The 13,894-nt window shown below is 36.6% G+C and overlaps 1 protein-coding gene across 2 annotated transcripts; it reads left to right on the forward strand.

Moving 5' to 3' along the window:
* LOC109820277 (ribonuclease 1-like) lies at positions 6,624-8,842 on the forward strand. 2 transcript variants are annotated; one of them, XR_002241791.1, is made up of 4 exons: positions 6,624-6,796; positions 6,881-7,036; positions 8,104-8,607; positions 8,687-8,842. XR_002241791.1 is itself a non-coding variant. In XM_020386408.1 (3 exons), the coding sequence occupies exons 1-3, from the start codon at positions 6,692-6,694 to the stop codon at positions 8,524-8,526; spliced, it is 684 nt and encodes a 227-aa protein (XP_020241997.1). In that variant the 5' UTR covers positions 6,624-6,691; the 3' UTR covers positions 8,527-8,621. The 2 variants fall into 2 exon arrangements, 1 of the variants encoding a protein (XP_020241997.1); XM_020386408.1 differs by lacking the exon at positions 8,687-8,842 and having other exon boundaries at positions 8,104-8,621.

A 13,894-nucleotide genomic window follows, 5' to 3' on the forward strand; every position in this document is an offset into this window, starting at 1 on the left:
TATAGTGACTAATTAGTTAAAGATTGGAATAATACTATATACCGTATTTATGAAATACTGTATTAGTGATAATAATTTGGTATTCTCATTTATGAAATACACATACCATGTATAATGAGTCATGAGATGAGTCACTTAGTGGTATGGTTTGAGCACATGGTTTATTAGCACATGGTTTTGAAATGTAATGATTCATAAGATGATTCATTGCATGACTCACTTGATTAATCATTAATTTTTGATGATTCATTGCATGACTCATAGGATGAGTCATTCATATCATGAACACATTTCACTCTATAAATATGAGCTCTTTTTCTTATGGAAAGGTTAATGACAAATTGGCTAAGTGTTTTTTTTCATAAGAGAATAAAAGAGAGCTCTCCTCTTACTAAACTTTAGCAATCTTTGAGCAAGAGGAAGTAGTAGGATTTTAAGAACCCCGGGGTGGATATCTTGCCTTGTGTCTTAAGAAGACTTCCATTTTATCAAGCTCACTTTAAGACTTGGAGATCCACTACGGGGAGATATTCTACTACAAGGAGCAAGAGCTAGGGGTTATTCGATCTTCCATCGAATCACGCTACGAAAGTATGACTTTCTAACTCTTGTATGCTCACTTAATAATAAGGATCATGTTAGATTTAATTAGACGATCCATATGAATATTTCATGCTCTCTACATGCTTAGAATTTTTGTACATACATGTCTTCCGCTGTGTATTATGCATGTAGATCGGCTAGGGCCGAGCCACGGTTGACTGTTCGGCCAAAATTCGGTTTTTCGGTTCTTTTATGGTTTCTTTCGGGATTTGGGAGTTCCAACTGCTCTGATACAGTGGTTATGCAGTTACTAACTGAAGATAGAGGGGATCCCTCGTTTTGAGCTGAAGAGACCATCAACCAAGCCTATAAATAAGAGCTCTAGTGTTCATTTTCGGAGGACATCAATAGGACGAAGTGCTGCCGAATTGGAGAGTGGAGCCACGAATTTACAGCAAGGGTTAGCAGATCTTGGCGATCTCCTGTGCATAAAGAGTAGAGTTCGAGAGATCTGAGACCCATCCCCCTATTCCTCCGGATTTAAGCTTCATCTTAAATCCCGAGAAGAGCCGTGATTTTGCTTAGTCAAAATCACCGCTACTGTAATTACTTCCTTCGTGAAGTGAGAGCATTAATTATCCAACTTCTGCTAACCGGATCTGATCCGCGGTGGTCCACAGATATTAACGTTCCCGGCACAGGCAAAGATCACACGCAAACAGCGGGTGATAAACGTCCGTTGCGCTGTTTGACAAGAGTTGTAATCTTTATTTTCATTGTGTAAAGGAGATCTTATAAAAAGATCGATTTTCTTTCTTTTTGAACTTATTGTAATGGCTGAAGTTGTAATGAGTTCGTCACTAATAAAAATATTAACTTTGATCCAAACAATATCCTGGTATATTCAAAGAACCAAAAGGAGCATAAGGAATATCTATGGTGTGTGCTCAGTGTTTTGAGAAAGGAAAAGCTCTATGCAAAATTTAAGAAGTTTGAGTTCTGGTTAGATAATGTGTCTTTTTTCAGACATGTTATTTCGAAAAATGGAGTCTTGGTAGATCCAGCAAAAATTAAAGCAGATGCGAATTGGAAAAGGCTAACAAATCTTCATGAGATTCGTAGCTTTCTTGGCATGACAGGATATTATCGAATATTCGTAGAGGGGTTCTCTCGTATTGCCTCGTCTTTGACCCGTTTGGCTCAGAAGGGAATCAAATTTGTTCAGTCTGAAGAATGCGAAAGGAGTTTTCAAGAGATAAAGAAATGACTAGTATCTGCACCGGTTCTCACTATACCATCACAGGAGAAAATTTACTATTTATAACGATGCCTCTCATAAAGATTTGGGATGTGTGCTCACTGCTCATGCAAAATGGAAAAGTGGTAACTTACGGCTCTCGGCAACTAAAACCTTATGATAAAATTATTCAACTCATGATTTTAGAGTTGGCAGCGGTTATTTTCACCTTAAAATTTTGGAGACATTATTTTTACAGAGTGCATTGTAAAATCTATATTGATCACAAGAGTTCAAAATATATTTTTACTCAGAAATTTGAACACGGGGTAAAGAAGATGGTTGGAGCTACTTAAAGATTATGATATTAGTATTAATTATCACCGAGGGAAAGCAAAAATAGTTGCTTATGCCCTTAGTCGGAAGAGTAATATAGCTTGTCTTATTACTCGACAAAGACATATATTAGAAGATTTGGATCGGTTGAGAATTAAAATACAGTGTCAACAATCATCTGCCAAACTGAACAACATCTAGGTACAACCTGTTTTGATTGATGAGATTAAGATTACCAAAAACATGACTTGGAATTGAAAGCCATTAGAAAGGAGTTAAGGATGGTAAACAACAAGGATTTGTAATGCATGGTGACAGATCCCTTAGGTTTGGAAATCGACTGTGTTCCGAATAATCTAGAATTTAAGAAGAATATTTTGAAGGAAACTCATCATTCTGGATATACAGTGCATCTTGGTGGAACAAAAATATACAAAAAAATTGAAGAAGATATACTAGTGGAGCAATATGAAGAAAGATATTAGCAAATATGTCGCAGAGCATCAAAGACCAGAGACTAGCGAGATTAACTCAAAATTTTGATATACCAATGTGAAAGTGGGAGAAAATTACTATGAACTTTGTTACAGGGTTACGAAGATCTACAAGAGGGAACAACGCCATATGGGTTATAGTGGACCGTCTGACTAAGTCGGCTCACTTCTTGCCGATCAATATGAAGTTTTCCTTGGAGAAGCATGTGAAATTGTATATTGCTGAAATAGTCAGGCTTCATGGTATTCCAATAGAGATAGTATCTGATAAAGATCTTAGATTCATTTTGGAGTATTGGAAAGGTGTGCACAAAGTTCTTCAGAGTATACTCTGTTTTGGCTCAGCATATCATCCACAAACGGATGATCAATCAGAGAGACAATTCAAACTCTTGAGGATATGTTAAGATGTTGTATTCTTGATTTGAAAGGATCATGGAAGGAGCATTTACCATTGACAGAATTTACAAATAACAATAGTTACCATTCAAGCATTAAGATGGCATCGTATGAAGCTCTTTATGAAAAGAAGTGTCATTCGCCTATACACTGGGATAATATTGGAGAAAGGAAACTTTTGGATCTGAGTTAGTGCAATAAGCTATAGGCAAGATTTACTTGATAAGTGAGCGTATTCGAAATGCACAAAGTAGACAAAAGAGTTATGCTGATTGCAAGAAGAGAGACCTAAAATTTCAAGAAGATGATTATGTATTTTTAAAGGTATCTCCTAGAAGAGGTGTGAAGAGATTTGGAATTCGATGAAAGCTAAGTCTAGGATTTGTGGGACTATTTGAAATTCTTCAGCGTGTTGGTAAAGTCACTTATAAGCTTGTCTTACCACCTTCTTTGGCTGCTTGTATCTATACTAAGAAAATTTATTTGAGATCCAAATCAAGCTATAGAACTTGAACCCATTGAGCTAAAAGAAGACTTAACATATGAGGAGCAACTGGAGCGCATTGTAGATCAAAAGTAACAAGTGCCTAGGAGACGTACTATTCGACACGTGAACGTTTAATGGAAGAATCACTCTAAAAGAGAAGCAATGGGGAGCTTGAAGATGACATGCGACAGAAGTATCCTTCACTTTTTGAAAACCAAGGTTTCATAAAGTTTCGAGGACGAAGCTTAATTTATTAAGGTCGGGAGGATGTAGTGAACTAGTTTTCTCAGAAAAAAGAAGAAAAATCAAAAGTCTTTATAACCGAAATAATGTATTATGGTCTTCTTGGGCCTTTTAATTTCTTTAATTAGGAATGAATGTTAGTTGGAGTTACATGACTCAAAAGGTCATAGAAAAACCCTATATATATGAAGAGCTCGCTTTGATTCTTACACCAAAAAAAACGAAAAGAAATAGAATTTTGAGATTAGAGAGGAGAAGAAGTTTCAGCTAAAGGTATGACTTTTTTTGGTTTTCTAGTTTAAATTTGATATAAGTAATAATAAAAAAATAAGAAAACCTTTTCGGGCCACTGGCGTCGCTTCCGACGATATCCAGTGACCTTTGGCCATCCCATGGATTAGTATTTTGCCCGTGGTAATCACCATAACGACCCTAACCCCAACTTGAATGGGTTTAGGTGTATTGAGAAAACAGAGAAAGTACATCAGGTTGAAGAAGAAACGAAGATTTTTAGTTTAATCCTTTGAGTTTCTGAAATTTAATATCTAGTCCAAAAGATAGAGTAGTTTCAGAACATTATTCATAAGACCTTAAACTATGGAAAATTAGTTTTAAGTCCGAGACTTTATAAAGAGAGGTTCCTTGCGAGAACTAATTGTGAAATATTAATCTTAGTCTTTAGACTAGAAAATTTTGTTGTAAGACCCAAGTTTTGCTTTAAAAGAAAGAGAAACAAATGTTTATAAAAGTCTTTGGAAAGCAAAAATATTAGTTTCATACCCTAAATAGTTTACTTTGAAAATCTTTAGTATTTATGCATATTGTATGCTTATATGTTTGGTCGAGGAGTAGGTTCTTGGAGTGCTATTCTCCAAAGTGTTGTCACATTTCTAAAGGTGAGTAGGTTTCTTCTCATTAGTTATTTTAAATTATTATATACTATTTAAATGATAATTTTAATTTTTGTGTAGAGAAATTGTCGACCCGACATGTTATTCTGTTCATCTATAGTAATTGGTAACAAATTTGAATCGTGATAGCTATTTATCTTTTACAACATAAATATTGTTTAATATATGAGATTATTGAAAATACGTCATTTCAAATTTACTGTTCAAATGCATTTATTTAAGAGTTCTATTTGATAAAAAAAATTATTTATTTGTTTAGAGTCATGAATATTCTATTTTCATGAAATTGAGACATGAGAAAAGTTTGCAAAAGTGTTTAAGCAATTTATATTGCTTTTTGCACAAGTGGAAAATGCAAATGATACTTTGAGTGAAAAGAATAGTGTTTTAAATATTAAAAATCCTGAAAAGTTCACTATGGAATGAAGTGATATGTATAAACCTACCATATGGTAAGAATGTACTGACCAGTGTTAAAGTGACCTTTTTAGCAAAAGTAGTGCTAGGTGCATTCTGTCTTTGAGTTGACCTATAGTGATTCGATGCACATTTTCATGCTACTGGGCTATACTTTTTGTAGCATTAGTATGACAACTGAGGAAGTTTGCAAAGTATGATTTTATAGTTTAAAAGTATTTAGTACTCATTCATATTATTTCCTAAATTTTATAAATATTATTTTATGACAGTGTCACGTGCCATTAATAAAAGTTTCTCTTGTTTGAAAATTATATGTTTCCCAAAATTATTCTCGAAGACGATAGCTTATTTAAATTTTAGTATTGATAAATTCTTAAACTTGTCTGATCCGCTAATGATAAGTTTTCTGCTCACTGATTGTAAACTCACCCCATTGTTTTTAATCTTTTTTAGATAAAAATTAAATAGCTTTATCTGTACCTCAGAGCTTTGGAACATGAGAAAGATCTTTTAGTGTGTTTGATGCTAAAAGTTATAGTTATGCTAGTCATGCTATTATGCTTATGTAATAAGAGTGTTTTGACTTATTAGAGTGAATTTGTTATAATGTAGTTTTTGCTCTGAGACTTCTATATGTCAATTTTTTTTTTTTTTGAGTAAAGTTTATTTGTAATATAGAAGTGCACTACAGGCTTAGCATGTGCTTTTTGCACATGTTGTATTTCGGGAGGGTGACATAATATATAATATAGAGTTATTTATTTGGGTGGGGGCGGGGTGGGGATGCATGGGGTCAAACCGAACCTGTGAAAGGATGAAAAACCATAATTCCACCCCATTTTCAAATTCAAAACATTTTGCCGCTAGTAGCATTTTAAATTCTGTTAACAAAATTTTGGAAAAATAACTTTTGTTCACAAATTCTAGTATGTAGTCCTCCGAGGTTCACTCCAGTTGATCCTTTCTTGAGTGGAATTTTACTATCTAATTTATTTTTTCAGTTAAATTGTCGGGAAAACCCTGAGACCCATTGCAAAGTAAACCAAAAAACAGCTCAAAGTGGGGTGTAATACAAGCACCAGAAAGATGCAAGCTAAATATCTCTTTGGTTGCTTTTGTAAATAACACACAATCAAAACTATTTGTACTTTTTGATAAATAAATAAAAGACTATTTGTACTTTAACCTTTCCCAAATCAGGTCGTTCATGTTATTGTCCTAATACTAAGAAAGGAAGAACAATAAAATATGTGTGTTAAAGGTGATACATATTATTATCTAAAGAATTGAAAAATATTAGCCCAACAAGTAAAGAATTTGAAGTGTGAACAGCTCAGGCACTAAACATGCATGGTTGCGTGGTGCAATGGACTGACATATAGGCTTGTTTCCTTTATTTTCAAATTGCCTCTTTCCTTCTACACCCCACCCCACCCCCTGCTGAATTGAATGCTCCACAGAATTACTGGAATATGCCAACCAATATACTCCTACCATCACTTATAAATACAGGAACCTAAAGAGGCATTGAGAACCTCTCATTTCTCCGAACACATTAGAAGAAAACAATACCTTGAACCTATCTCATTCATATAATTGTTGGTAAATATAGTCAAGAACCATGAAGAGCCAATCCCCTTTCGCTCTCACCCTTCTCCTCCTCCCTCCATTCTTGGCTACCCTCTCTGTAGCACAAGATTTTGATTTCTTCTACTTTGTTCTTCAGGTGTGCTTCTCCCTTTTTATTGTTATTATCTACATGGCCTACGGTTATGTTAAACTTTAACGTCTTGAGTTTTGTTGTATGCAGTGGCCAGGGTCCTATTGCGACACCGAGAAGAGCTGTTGTTATCCGTCGACAGGAAAGCCTGCGGCAGACTTTGGCATTCATGGGCTTTGGCCTAACTACAATGATGGCTCATATCCATCAAACTGTGATCCTGACAGTCCCTATGACCAATCCAAGGTATCTCTTCTTCATACAGTTTATGATAATGTTTTTATTGCATGTTTGTCAATTAAAGGAATACATATATTATGGGTGAAAAGAATCTGTGCTCTTTCTACTAAAATTTATTAACTTACAATTTGGTATGTTTGTAAGGAAATATTTCTTTTATATGCTATTGCTGCTGTCTGATGACTCTGATCACTGACTGTGGTCACATTTTGGGGAAATTCTTGATGCCTTTTTTGGGTTTATAATTATATGTTTTCCTAGTCTAGTTATATCTTTAAAATTTGTAGAATCTTATTATTTGCTATACTTCATATATAGCTAATCTGCTGCTGTACAGTATACCATAAGCCTTACGGTACACTTCCACGAGTAATATTTTTTTAAGATGATGATGATATATCCCTTGTACTTATACGCTGATTATTCATTGTGAATTAATGTTTACATTTTTTCCATGGTTATGGAAATTTACTTTGAATTTCAAACCTTCCATTTTTACGTTCGTCTCACAAAAATAGGCTCAAATTTGGAAACTAATCAAATGCGGGATATAAGTTATTTCACATGGAGATACCAGTACCTTTACATGAAATTATTTCATGTGAATTCCATACCTTCCTTTTTAATGCTAGTCTCACAAAATTAGGCTTATATTAGGAAACTAGTCAAATGAGGAATATAAATTATTCGATTTGGACATGCCAAGTATACTAAATATATTTGGAAAAAGTGCTAACAATTGTTGGCACATCCAGTACGTGATTTTTATTGTGTTAACCTTCTAGCAGCTAGATTTCTAAATATAAAATTTAAGGAAATCTTTAGATATATGCCGCTTTTGTTCTAAAACTTGCTAGAAGCTTACATCATAAACATAGGCCAGCCTCAATTACTGGTAGATTTTAGATACTTCACCTCTTAGAAAATCAGAATTACCCCCTCAAAAAAAATAATAATAAAAGAAAAATCAGAAATACAGTATTAACATTAACAAAAAATATTGAATTGTTTTTAGTCAAATACAAATCAGCTCAAACGAATGATCCTACGTTTAATATATGTTGTATATATAGATCGAGGACCTGGTGAGAGCAATGCAAGAGAACTGGCCAACCCTAGCATGCCCCAGCAGCGACGGCACACATTTCTGGACACACGAATGGGAAAAGCACGGCACGTGCTCAGAATCCATCCTCGACCAGCACGCCTACTTCCAGTCTGCTCTCAACCTCAAGAAGCAAGTGAACCTCCTTCAGGCCTTGACTGATGCAGGAGTTAAGCCGGACGGCGGGTTCTACAGTTTGAATGAGATCAAGGATGCAATCAATGAAGGGACTGGCTTCACCCCAGGAATCGAGTGCAATGTGGATGGATCGAATAACAGCCAGCTCTATCAGATATACTTCTGCGTCGATACTTCAGGGTCTCAGCTCATTGAATGCCCTATATATCCCAGGGGAAGGTGCGGTCCCAGGATCGAGTTCCCTGCCTTCTAATTAGGTTCCATGTTGACGTCGGTCCATGCGAGTGTTTAATTAGATTCCGCTGCTTGTCGATCCATTGAATAAAGGGCCTCAGTATGTTTTGGATACTACTGTTATTATGCTTCCATTTTATTCAGAGTTCTTATCATTTTTATGGAATGTATTGCTGCAGCCCACAACTGATGCAAGTTAGTTGAGAACTAATCAAAGGTCAGGGAAGGAGACTATGATTCATTATGTTAGGCAGCAAGATGGGAGTTAGACAAACAAACTAGAGGAGGGATGTGCGATGTGCCACCATTGCAGTGATATTGAAGACCTGAGACTGTTGCCGACCTTATTATCTAATCTAATCTTTCTAACATGACTATTATAAAAGTAGGTAGCCATGTAGAAGCATTTCTTCCAAAAATGCCCTCCAATGTATGTTAAAAACGCACACATGAACGCAAGAAACGCAAACATTCATACACGTAAGAATACACATACATAAAAAAAATCATACCCCTTCGAATCCTTCTCGTGACCTCAATTAAACTATTAATTAAATGTAATAAGTACATCTCCAAATTGCATCCACTACCATTAGAATATTCAACTCAATTAAATTCCCTTCTCTCTGGTATTCATATTGTAATGCATTGAATTGCTACTAAATAATTCTATTTCTTATAGTATTACTATTGTATTAACATTTTATAGGTGTATGACTTAACAAAGATAAAACATATATTTAGACCTAATAATTGAAGTTATGGCATTAGAAACTAACAATTTTTCAATTCCCCATCATAGTGTAATAGTATGTTTTATCTATGGTCTAAAACATTTGATCTATATTTTATGTAGTGTATGCTTTGTATAATCTAATAGCCTAACAAATATATATTCTTTGCTAACTACTATATTATCTAATGTATATGCTTTACATTATCAAATGTATGCTTTATGTTGTGCGCATCGGAATCGAAGAAACACAACCAAACTGAGATAGAATCATAACCAATAAGTAAAACAAGAACCAAAACAATGCAAGACACAAATTTTACGTGGTTCGGTAATGTGCATACGTCCACGGGGCAATGAGGGGATGAGTTTTGACTATTAGAGAGAGAGTACAAATAGAGATTACAAAATCACTCAAAACTCACAAATTAATCTCTCAAACAAAACTCTCAAATCTCACACCAAATCTCCCAAATATACAGCTCAAAAGTCTCTTCAATTTGCCTTTTAGAAACCCTAAAACTCGTGTTCCTATTTATATCAAAATAGAAACCCAAACCAATCAGGAAACTGAAACAGGGCCCAAATCCGTGATCCGGTCGACCAGGCATGAGCATCCGGTTGACCGGCTAGAAAATCAAAGTTTAACCCTGTAAAACAAACAGAGTTCGGTCGACCGGGCTTCTCCTCGCGGTCGACCGACCAGAGGTTCGGTCGACTCGGCTTCTCCTCACGGTCAACCGGTCATAGGGGCTGATTTCTCAGCCTGTAGTGTGCACGTTTTCGGTTGACCGGTCCTATCCTCGCGGTTGACCGGACTGCATCCCAACTGTTGCATGCTTCGTTTTTCCTGTCCTTCGTCGTCATGTCGCCGTTTTTACAATTCTCCACCACGACGAAGTTTTTCTAAAACTGAGTCAACCCCGATATCAATCAAGCATCCCACTTGTTGCGTCCAGTACGAAGTGGAATCAATCCACGACAACGGACTCAATCCACAACAAATCAGGAATCCAAATGAGAACTCAAATAATCCCCCCCCCCATGTCGATACTCATCAAATTAGCTGCATCAAACTGAGTGCCTACGTATCCTCTTGCCTAATGAATCAAGCCTCAAGTAGTTCACCCAAATGGCCTCCAAATACCCTCAACAACGAAGAATGTTCAACGACTCCAAACAATGACCAAATTTTACCCCGGTGATAACTTTGGTCAATATATATGCAGGATTGTCCAATGTGTGGATATTCTCCAGTATAACATCTCCATCATCCAAAACGTCTCGAACAAAGTGGAATCTAACATCAATGTATTTTTTGCATACATGATATACCTGGTTCTTTGCCAAATAGATAGCGGACATGCTATCATACTTTACCTTGATGGTATCATGTGCAATCCCTAAGTCTTCTAATAAACCATGCAACGACAAAGCCTTCTTCACAGCTTCAGTTAATGCCATATACTTAGCCTCCATAGTGGAGAGAGCCATTGTAGACTGAAGTGTCCCTCTCCAACACACCGGTACTCCTTCTAGTGTAAACACAAATCCAGTAGTTGACCGGCGCTTGTCAAGATCCTCAGCATAATCCAAATCCACATATCCAACACAACCCTGCCCATTTCTTTTGTTCTTCTCAAACATCAAACCAACATCCACAGTACCTTTGATATACCATAGAATTCACTTCATAACCTCTCAATGACCCTTCTCGCAGTCGTGCATGTACCTAGACACCATGCTCACGGTCTGTGACAAATCTGACCTTGTACATACCATCGGATACATCAAGCTACCCACCGTACTGACATATGGAACTTTAGACATGTATTCAATCCCTGTCACGCCCCGCTTCCCAAATTACCGGGGAATCGGGACGCGAACAAGCCCGCGACGTATTAGACTGAGAAGAGATAAGTGCTAGACCCCGTCTTCTCAATCTAATACGCTAAGCGTCTGGAAATAAAAACAATGCGAAGTCACAGGTCCCCGATCACACATAGCAAGAATATAATGAACAATACAGAATATGAAATAACATATCATCAAAAGTAGATCATCCGAGACATAGAATATTCGGGTCAACATACCCTTATACAAAACTAAACAAATGCATATTGAAGAGGTACAAAGATACATCGATCAAAGGAAATAGAAAGAACTACAAAAGTAACAATGACCAGCATATAACAAAAGAGACGACTAGACTTCGGCTTCTTCTTCTGCTATGTCTGCAAGGCACTCCTGCTGAGAATCTTCTGACTCCTACTGAACCTGTTCTTCTCCTAAGTCTGACGTACACCAGAGAAAACAGGTGTACGTCAGGTGCATGGCGCACGGCAAGACCCGACCCCACAAAGAAAATAGAACGAACGGAAATCCAATGCGAAAAACGATACGATAACAGAAACAACAAAAGAACGTACAACTGAAATCCACAAATCAACATGAAAACACTACTAAATCATGATAACATAAAACATCCAGAATCGATCAGGTAACGAATCATGTAGCTAGCGATCAGTTTAATCATCCAAGTAACAGGGGCATACAATAGATGGAATTAATACCTAAAAATCTACAACAAGAGACGTAGTACGTCGAGCGAAATAATCCAAACAAGGAAACCCTCATGTATATACAATATGTCTCGAATTGTAAATAATTAAATATTAATCCCGATCTATGTATGAAAGGAAACACAACTAGCTTAGCCTGGAATAACAATACACATCCGATCACTGCTCCTCAGACTCACCCCAGTGCGAAACGATTCACTGGTGCGAGCCTGGAAATAAACAACAACATATCCGATAACATGAACCAAGACTTTCTCATCCCAAGTCCAAGTTAACAACTCATATCTCACGGGTCACTATGGTCAAGCAATACTCGCGATTCTTAACTATAACAATGTATAAAAACAATGAATACTATGTAACAGTGTCATGAATCATGAACAGGAAACGTGAACAACTACAAAAAAAACGTGCAAGACGGAACTACAACTATCAAATAATTATGCATGAAATCTCGCAAATTTCAATCGTCATGATCATAAATTTATTTATTCCAAAAATTCTTTTAAAAATTCTTTCTCGTTATATTAATTCAAAACTAACCCTTTTTCAAAATCAACTTATTTTCTTATAATAATAATTTTAAAATAAATCTAAAAATATTCTTTTTTATGAAAAGTGTCTCGTAATTAATATCATTCATCAACAAACTCACGCAAGCAATTACATATCACAGTCTAATCCATGAAATTAGTTACTAACGGATATAAATAATGGAATATCAAATCAAGGGAAGCGGGATCTTGCCTCGGGGTTCGTCGAACGAATCGATGTTGACGACGTGGGTCTGATCTGAGCAAGGGCAGCGGGGTCAGTGGACTGTCCGACGACGGCTTGAAGGCGGCGACAACGCTGGATCTCAGCGAGGGCTCGGTACGACGACGGGGGTAGTGACTGGAGGTTGACGAGGAGGAGGCTGAGGCGGGCTGGGGAGGAGCAGCGGCAAGAGGGTGGTGGCGCTGGTTGAAGGCGACGGTGACTGGAGGTCGCTGCTGGTGGCGACGGTGAAGGGGGAACGGAGAGGGGTTGCTGAGGCGCGGGCAGCGGCGACGGCCAGCGGCGGTGCTCAGGCGGCGAGCGCGGAGGAGGGCAAGGCAGCGTTCGGGGGTCCGGGGTGGTGATATAGGCAGTGGTTCAAGTAGACGGCAGATGGTGGTTAAGAGGGCCGTGGGTTTCGTCGTGGTCGCGGTGTTGGGTGGTGCGGACAAAAACAGAGAGAGAGAGATGAGAGAGGAGGAGAGAGAACGAGAGAGAGAGAGGGGAATTGGGATCTGGGGTGGGTTTCTTTGAAGAGGAGAGAGAAAATGATTAAATATTAAGAGGAGAGATGATCATGGGTTGGTTACGGGGAGGGATTTGAGGAATCAATTAAGACACGTGATTTGGGGTGTTTGTTTGGGAAAGAAATCAAAAGGATGGGGAGTGATTTGAATTGATTGGGGAAAATTTTGGAAGGAATTCAAATTCAAATGAGAAAATAAGAGAGGGAAAATTCGAAAATCTCACCTAATATTCTGAATTATATTAATAATTAATAATCAACCAAAAATCTTTTTATTAATATTTATATACTACTGTACTATACTCAAGTTTACATCAATAATAACAAGGTCATTAATAATATTAATCACCAAAAGATTATATATAAAAATTATTAAACCGTAAATTAATATTTAGCAGAATTAAAAATACAAGACTATATATTTTATTATTTATTTATTTTGAAAACTCAGAAAATTCCAGAAATTAGGAAAAGTATTAATAAAATATAATATATTATTTTAAATATTAAAAAAAATTTATTTAAATACGTATCAAAATTCACGGTTGTTACAATCCTCAACTAAAACAGGTAATATCTTAGCTGAAAGCTTAAAGTGGGGAGCTAATGGAGTACTCACCGCCTTAGCATTGTTATCAAAATTGAATTTCTTCAGCATCTTCTGTAATTAGATCCTCTGTGTCAACTTTAACCTCCCCTCCACATTGTCTCTCTCAATTTCCATACCCAATATATTATTTTCTTCTCTAAGATGCTTCATCTCAAATTCTGATGATAGCTCATTTTTCAA

This window comes from Asparagus officinalis, chromosome 8 (genome assembly GCF_001876935.1).
Source record: "Asparagus officinalis chromosome 8, Aspof.V1, whole genome shotgun sequence".
Classification (NCBI taxonomy): Eukaryota; Viridiplantae; Streptophyta; class Magnoliopsida; order Asparagales; family Asparagaceae; genus Asparagus; species Asparagus officinalis.

What these genes read in the sequence shown, in the direction of transcription:
- LOC109820277 (XM_020386408.1), top strand. Translation starts at nt 6,692, where the DNA reads ATGAAGAGCCAATCCCCTTTCGCTCTCACCCTTCTCCTCCTCCCTCCA. An exon ending in TCTTCTACTTTGTTCTTCAG is followed by an intron (nt 6,797 to 6,880) that starts GTGTGCTTCTCC and finishes TGTTGTATGCAG; the next exon opens with TGGCCAGGGTCCTATTGCGA. An exon ending in GTCCCTATGACCAATCCAAG is followed by an intron (nt 7,037 to 8,103) that starts GTATCTCTTCTT and finishes TTGTATATATAG; the next exon opens with ATCGAGGACCTGGTGAGAGC.